The 8,283-nt window shown below is 34.9% G+C and overlaps 1 protein-coding gene across 2 annotated transcripts; it reads left to right on the top strand.

Moving 5' to 3' along the window:
- Positions 1 to 251: 251 nt before the first annotated feature.
- Positions 252 to 7,783, top strand: LOC116107184 (U1 snRNP-associated protein usp106-like). 2 transcript variants are annotated; one of them, XM_031393484.1, is made up of 13 exons: positions 252 to 547; positions 654 to 706; positions 1,356 to 1,524; positions 1,617 to 1,680; positions 2,280 to 2,359; positions 2,524 to 2,677; positions 3,200 to 3,261; positions 3,379 to 3,441; positions 4,179 to 4,237; positions 4,565 to 4,646; positions 5,878 to 5,921; positions 6,002 to 6,277; positions 6,832 to 7,783. In XM_031393484.1, the coding sequence occupies exons 1-13, from the start codon at positions 401 to 403 to the stop codon at positions 6,848 to 6,850; spliced, it is 1,272 nt and encodes a 423-aa protein (XP_031249344.1). In that variant the 5' UTR covers positions 252 to 400; the 3' UTR covers positions 6,851 to 7,783. The 2 variants fall into 2 exon arrangements, with proteins under 2 accessions (XP_031249344.1, XP_031249345.1); XM_031393485.1 differs by lacking the exons at positions 5,878 to 5,921; positions 6,002 to 6,277; positions 6,832 to 7,783 and adding an exon at positions 5,212 to 5,238.
- Positions 7,784 to 8,283: the final 500 nt, after the last annotated feature.

The following is an 8,283-nucleotide window of genomic DNA, read 5'->3' on the forward strand; positions in this document are numbered from 1 at the left end:
AGTTGATATATTTATTTAATGAAATAGTAGAATTTAAATGGAATTAAATGCTCGAAATTTCTTCAATATAACAGATGCCAAGTATAATTATGCAACGTGCAAAAACGGTTGTTTGTCTCATCCAAAACTTTCTCCGTAAAGATGGTCTACTTGTAAAGTCCTGAAACTGCAAGGGCTACCATGTAAATATGGAAACCAAGTGTAGTCTAAATATCTAATTACTAATTACGTTTCCCTAACACAACCAACAACACGCTTCACTCTTGTAACACACACGAAAAGAAAAAACCTCTCAGAATCCAAACCCTAACGAGACTCGCGCCCTCGCTCTCACGCAGTTTTTGAGCATTCCCCCCACTATCGAGGAGGAGACACTCGGACACAGAGAGAGACGACCGCGATGGACGCCATGAGGAAGCAACTCGACGTGTTGATGGGCGCCAATCGAAATGGCGACGTTCGAGAAGTTAATCGCAAGTACTACGATCGCGATGTTTGCCGTCTCTTCTTGGCGGGACTTTGCCCCCACGAGCTCTTCCAATTAACGGTACTTAATTTTTCTTTTTTGTTTGTTTCGATTTTGAAACCCTAAGATCTTTTTTTCTTTTTTTTTTTTTTTTTTTTAGAATTTGGATTTGTGTTTTTTGTTACAGAAAATGGATATGGGGCCGTGCCCGAAAGTTCATTCGTTGCAGTTGAGAAAAGAGTATCCTTTTGTTGTGCGTACGGTGGTGTAACGTTGCTGGGTGCTACTTGTTTTAGCACCTTTAAATTCATGTCAATTTGGCAACGGAAGATGAATTGTAGCCTGAAATTTAGTTGTAAATGCTATCATTTGTGCATTGTTGATGGCCCCGGTATTGGTACTATATTATGACTCTTGTTAACTTATTAGGGATGACATCATTGAATCATTGAAATTCAATTTGTGTTGCGAGTGTATGCCATGTTTTGAATTTGCAAATGAAATAGCTTGTCCGTTATACTTGCCCAATTATGATTGGAGAATATTTATTCGTAATTCTCTAATTGGCTGTCAGCTTGAAGTATACTGATAATTCTACTTTTTGCAATTTTTAATCTAGAATTGGAGATAGAATTGTTTTTTTCCTTCTCCAAGAGAAATTAAGGTTGTTTGCTATTGAATTTTTTGGGTTGTTAGGTTTATATTATAAGGTGCATATATCAAGGTAGTTTTGGCATGGTTTAGGAAGATTGCTACCTCAAAAACTGTTCCTATAAAGGTTAAGATATGGTTGCTTATCTTAGTTGGTGGAGCCTTATTAAATTGAATGCTATTGGATGGGATGCTAGTTTTTGGGGAAATATTTGTGTGGTTCCTTAACTATTTCCAGATATGAAGAAGCAAAGGCAAAGGGCACTGATAATTATGATAGAGAATTAGAAGACGCTATTGACAGACTCATCGTTGAGTGTGATAGGAAAATTGGTAGAGCTCTTAAGCGTCTCGAGGATGATGATGCAAAGGCTGCAATTGCAATATCGGTCTCTGAGGTGACTCAGGTGATGATTGACTTGCTTAATGCATTTCGTTAACTTTTTTCTGGTGACTGTTTTTCCGTTGGGGAACTTAATTTTCTTTGTTGACATTGCAGACACCAGAGGTACTTGAGTTGTCAAAGCAGATCAAGGAGAAGTTGAAAGAAGCTGATCAATACGGTAACATATATGTCTTATCTATTTATGAATTTTTCTTTTCTATTGAGTGTTTTAGAGCTTGTAGATAGTCTCAATTGAAAATGGCTATAAGAATTGGTTATTTTTCCGTTATGCTTGTAGATTTGAAATATCTTGCTTTCTTTTTGGTTAAAATTTCGTTTGTATTGGGTGCTAAAGTAGTTTTGTTTTGTCTGTGTTCTTGCATTTGGAGAATTTGCACAAAAAATTATTTTTGTTTTTTGGATCACAATGCCCTAGGTGGCAAAAGTTGCCTTTACTGCCTCATGAGTTGTATGGCATGCAGTAGCAAGGACCGTGACATGGACAGGTGTTGATATCAGGATTTAAAGTAGCTGTAGGAAGTATCATGTGGAGCATACAACCTTACATAGATTTATTGATTTAATCCTAACTCTAGTGCGACTGTGGCTGCAAGAATCTGTATGAGTTGTATAAAATTGGGGTTGCCTTTAAAATTTGTTTATATATTTATTAATCACTATATATTGCAGATGCCTTCTATAAACATGATTATAATATTTAGAAGAAAAAAATCTAAGTGGACCGAAACTGGCTGAGATGATTGCTTTAACTTGCAGATTATGAAGGCAAGACAGATCTTAAGATCCGAGCTTTGGAAGTGGTAGAGGAACTCAGAACAATAAGAGCTGACAAACAGGTATTTAACAGCTTCTTGAGGGTAAAGATATTGAATTTATCTCATTATCATGGTCATGCATATTTAATTGTGTTACCATATGATTTGGAGCCTGTAAAGATGTCAATTTAATTATAGAATAATACATTGACTTTCATCCATGTGTCATTTGCTTATTGCCACAGTCCATGCTGCTTTTGGATGCTTTCAACAAAGATAGAGCATCTTTGCCTCAACCTCTACCAAACCCACCACCATTGGCACCCTTACCTATACCTGCGCCTGATGCTCGTACACAGGAAATGATAAATGAGAAGCTGAAGAAGGCAGAAGATCTTGGTGGGTCACTTGTTGCTCAATCTTAGTAAAAAATGTTTGCATGGATTAATGCTGGAATTTTAAGTTAAAACTCCTTGTTTACATGTTCTATGCATGCTTTGGGGACAAAATTTTGCCTTCTTACTTTGCCTTTCGTATCTAGTCTGATGTACACATTCTTTTAACTCTTCGTTTTCCATTAGTTCACTTTTTTAATAACACTGCATGGAGAGATCACTAATCTCCTGTTATATCCTTGAACCACCATTAATATGAAATTATATATTGCATATAAACTCATGGTTGATATGAGCTACCATGTGTAAATAGGAGTGGCAAATATTCGGTATAATGTTTTTGAGAATTAACCACGTGAGTTAGCATGTATGAAAGTTTCTTGGACCTAAGGTTTTATTCTTTTAATAATCGTTTTTGTTTGTATAAAACTGAATGTGTTTTTTATTATAGGCTGGGTAACTTTGTTTTTGGTTATTATGTTAAGCTATTTATTTGCAGTTCTCTAAATTCTTGTTTATTGATCAGGTGAGCAAGGAATGGTAGATGAGGCACAAAAAGCTTTGGAAGAGGCTGAAGCACTTAAGAAGGTCTTACTCTCCAAAATCGTAGTTTACTTTTTAGACTATTTGTCCATATTTTCCCCTTTTTGGTTTACAACAGTATTTAGATCTCTTTTAAACTTATGATACTTTTTCTTTTTTCAGCTTCCTGCCAGACAGGAGCCTGTTCTAGATTCGTCCAAGTACACTGCTGCAGACGTGCGCATTGTGAGTTCATTTTTCTGCATGATATTTTCATTTCTCTCTCTATATATATTTTTTACTTTAATTTATATTTGGCACCATAATACTGAAGTATTCAATTTAAAGACAGAAATTAAGATATTGTGATAATCTAAGAGGTGGACTATTTTTAAATTTACTTAAATTTAGTTTGATGTTAAGCTATCTAGTGTGATTGGAGCCTTTCTGAGGGGAGCTGGGTCACTTTAGTTCGCTGTGTTCTTCAATGAGTTGAGAATTTACAAGCAGATAGATTAAATGCAATACAGTTTTTGATATTACAAAATATCATGATTATTTAATCATCAATTTCAATTAATAATTTAATGAGATATAATTTTAGTAATTTTTTTTTGAATAAATTTTGATATTTAAATAATCTTTTTAAGGGTTTAATTGTTGATTGGAACGTTTATAATCCTGTTCGGTATGCTCCAAACACAGATAACATTATATATAATTCAATCCTATCGAATCCGAAAAGTCTAGTCTATTCTAGTTCTAGTTCCATACACCCTTAAGTTTCTCCTACCTTATAAAAGGTGGAGACTTAGTTATTTAACTGTGCTAAAGTGGGGTGTGAGAGGATTCTGTATTCATATGTCGCATATATGCATTCGTGATAATTAATTTCAAGCTGTTACTTTATAAAAGCTGTTAATGTGATTGTTTGATTTTGCTATCTCCAATTCTTACTATAATCAACTCCAACGGTGTTTCAGACTGATCAGAAGCTACGTGTTTGTGACATTTGTGGAGCATTTTTGAGCGTTTATGACAGGTAAAATATTGATTGTCTTTCCAAATCACTATTTTGTTTTTTTAGCTTTTCTGAGGGCAACAAAGAATCAGTATTTTGGGGTTTCAAGTGCTTCAGCTTTTGACCCGACTATTATACCTCCTTGTCACCAGCAGGCTTTTGGGCCCAGTTTTACGAGGATAACTTTTGCAGCTAAAGAATGTGCGTCATTTTTTCTGTTTTATATGTTTGTGATCATGCTATTGTTAGATAGAAATATATGGGCAAACTGTGCCATATAAGTGTCTTATCTTTTGAAAGTTTTTGATATATGTAGTGAAATAGATTGATTTTTCTTGTTACCTTCAGTGATCGTCGCTTAGCAGATCATTTTGGAGGGAAGCTTCATTTAGGTTATATGCAAATCCGCGATAAACTGGCAGAGCTTCAGGTATGATGAATTTCGCAATTTAAAATTCTTTTGTGCTACTGCTGTTATGTTAGTCCTGTTTGTGCTAGTTTAGGTTATGTTGCCTTATAATGGACAAAGTTTTCCTTAGACTTTTATTGGGATTTTAAGCATGCTAAACTTCCCTTGGAGGCCACTTTAGCAAAGCTCTTTTATGTTTATGCTGTGTACAGTGTTATGTTCTTTGTTTGAAAAAAAATTTAACAATTGGGTAGATCATAGTATACTTTTTGTATGACATTGTTTTTTAAATGTCAGTTCACTCTGTTGTCATTTGGAAGCTGATATAATTTATTACTTAAATTTCCCAAATATACTTATCAAATGAGTTGAAGGTGTTATGTGAGGAGTTAGTAGTTAAATTAAATTTCATCTCAACTGTTTTTGATCCATTGTTGGTTATTCCTTTTGTTTAGTTATTCAAATTTTACTGCAAATTGGGCATAATGAGCTTAAGTCAAATTATTGACAATGTGTTTAGTGGGATTTTTTATGTATCATGTCTTTGGGATGTCCTTAAGCTGTTGTTGTGAATATGTTGGTTCAGGTGTTGGTATAATTTTTCAAATTCTTCTATAGAGATTCTCAGTTAGTATACCATCTGTGAGTTTTCCTTTTCTTGGAGAATGATTTTTTTGTTTTTTTAAATTCTCTCGACTCTCCTGTAAATAAGACTCTTGAGTGTGGACAAGTCTATGTAGAAGATGTATCTATTGTAGATACGTATTGAACTTGAAAGATGCATCACATTTTTTATCTGATCTTTATCAGAAATGTGTCTCATCCATCCTGAACTTGGAAATTAGTCAACATTTAGGTAATTATTGATGTAAGCTCTTATCTTTGAGGTTTATTGATGTGAGCTCCTGTCTCTGCGTGCATGGCGTGGTATGGTTTAAGGTTCTGGTTCTGGTAGTCCTTTTATAAGTGTGATTTGCATATTTTGAAGAGGGTGCACTGTAGGATGATAATTGCTATTAGGCTTAATGTCAGGAGTATTTGTGCTCTTGAAACTACCTGTGTAATTGGTTCAATAGCTTTTCACTTTCTGGTTGTGTATTTTGAAAAGTTTCCTGATTGTACTTACGAGATATTATTGTAGTTCAGTTTCCTATAAAGAAAAAGTTGCTATCATCGCTAGCTTATATTAAGTGGTGTCTCATGTTCATATAAGAAGTTTTCGGTGGTACTTTATGGGTAATTATTTTGTCAGGAAGAGAGAAACAAGAGTCGCAAAGATCGATATGATGATAGAAGGTAACCTGCAGGCATTATTATTGTTTTTTCATTATTTAATTTCCTGAACTTGTCCTTAAAGTGCTGCTTTTTTTGTATAGATCAAAAGAACGAAGTAGAGATCGCGATAGGGAAGCAAGCAAGGATCGCGAAAGGGAAGTGAGTGTGAGTCGTGATCGTGATCAAGGAGACAGCCGTGACCGGGGAAGGGATTATGACCGTAGTAGTCGAGATCGTGATAGGTATTTTGAACGAGACCGTGGATATGATCGAGAGCGTGACCGGGATTTGGATCGCCACCGCAGTTATGATTCAAGAAGTAGGCGGAGGTCACGCTCTCGGTCAAAGGAACGTTCAAGAGATTATGATCGCCGCAGGTGCTTGCTTCCCTTCATATTTAGATTCTTACCGTCCTTTTGATGTTTGGCTTTCCTCTTTTTGTTTCTGTTCTTGTGTTAATTTTTTGAGCTAATATATAATTGCTAGACTAGAGGTTTTGGCTATATAAGGGTATATAAAAAATGTTGCTTATGCATAGGAATCTTACACCTCATTGGAGACATCATTTACTGACTATTTTGATTTTGTTAGTTCCTTCATATATGAAAGCATATTCAAAAGTTGCTCTGCTGGATGATTGTTACTATAAAATCTTCATTGTGCTTGAACGGTCAGCAAACTTCATTTTCCATCATTAATTCTTTTGTTTCTGAGCTTGTTTCATTGTTTTAAAGACTAGCCTTTGGTGCACTACTAAAAGTATTGATAAATTCTGAGCCAGTTATTTTAACGCCATGATAATTACCTATCTAATTTAATTAAGGTCAGGGTATTTGGTATAATGACTGACTAATTGAATTGATGTGTGTGTGTGTGTGAAATTTTGAGTGATTTTTCAGATATTAATTATTCTTTTGCTAATCTTTACCAGGCGACATGAACGGTACTAGATTATCGTGCTTGAGCAGCATATGGAAATGGACATGTGTTCTGGTCTAGGTCAGTGAACTTATGTAGGCAAAGTATGATGATCTCGTGTGATTTTTCTGATACTTTTAGTGAGTTTGGCAGTTCTAATGTTATGGTGGACGTAACAACTGCTTCGAAGATTTTGTTGAATTATGTTTGAGAGGTATGCATTACAACTGTTTTAGTATTACTTTTATGTCTCAGAGTCTCCTTGAATTTCCAGAATATTATGTTTCACTGTTGGAAATTTCAACTTTCCCATTTTGTAAGTAGTGTATGGGTCTATCATTTCTTGGTGATGAAGTTGGATAAAACGACTGATAACTAGCTCTGTGGGTAAGATTAAAATCACAAAACTCTAAAACCCACTGAACAGAATGGGTTTTAAGTTTTATTGTGAACTTTGGAATGAGGTGATAGTTACCAGGTGCCCTCTAGTTGATACTGTTGGCAGTGGTTTGTGCTCCAGCTTGTGAAGGCAAAAGGGTGATCCCTCTCTCGAGTAAGTGAAAATTAACAAAATTGAAAATAAATACAAATTCAGGCATTATATGCTTGGATAGTGTATGCTCTTTGTGCAGCCGACAGGCCTTTTGGATTTTAGGTTTCTCTCTCCAGGTAGAATATTTTCTGTAGTGTTTGTGAAAAAAAATGCTAGCATTCTTTTGATCTCATCAAGAGAGAGAGAGAGAGAGAGAGAAGTAAAAGGTGAAGTTGACGTTGTGATGAAAAATATTCACCATTTTGTTGTGGTTGTTAACAGTCGATGAGGGTTAGGGTAAGTTGAAGGCGATTGGAAACTTGATGTTTAACGTCGGATTGTCACTATTTTATTTGATAATTGAACTTGGCATTTTGCTCTTATTGGAATAAAATATGACTTGAGGATGGCCTTCTTTATATCTATTTTTGAGTTAAATGATGATTCGAAATAAGCTGTCGATCTGTTGGTTTTGGAAAGATTTGCTCTTTGGACAAGAAGGATATAATTGTTTTTTTGAATGTCAATTTTATTATTAGTTTTTGAAAAGAGTAATACTAGGTCCACAATCCAATCATACAGTCTTATTTTACAGCTTTTGACGTGGTAGTTCGTAATTGATCAGTTTGCAAATGGGTATGTGGGATCTATGGTGAGCAGACGAAACCTATTTGTGAGCTAACCAATTATGAGTTGTCACATTGGAGATTGTGATATTGGATTTTAGACCTATTGTTACTTTTTTCAAAAACAATAATGGGGTTGAAATGCTTTAATTCAATTTTTTTTATTTTAATTTAAACGCTGAATTAGTTGTTAACCATAAAATGACACTTTGACTTGCAATCGGATCTGAATGACCATTGTTGAAAATTACGGAGTTCGAAATTAAAATTTTATATGCCAATGAGCAGAGTTCTCTCTCGATACTGG

The sequence above is a fragment of the Pistacia vera genome, unplaced genomic scaffold (genome assembly GCF_008641045.1).
Source record: "Pistacia vera cultivar Batoury unplaced genomic scaffold, PisVer_v2 Contig529, whole genome shotgun sequence".
In the NCBI taxonomy this organism is placed as follows: Eukaryota; Viridiplantae; Streptophyta; class Magnoliopsida; order Sapindales; family Anacardiaceae; genus Pistacia; species Pistacia vera.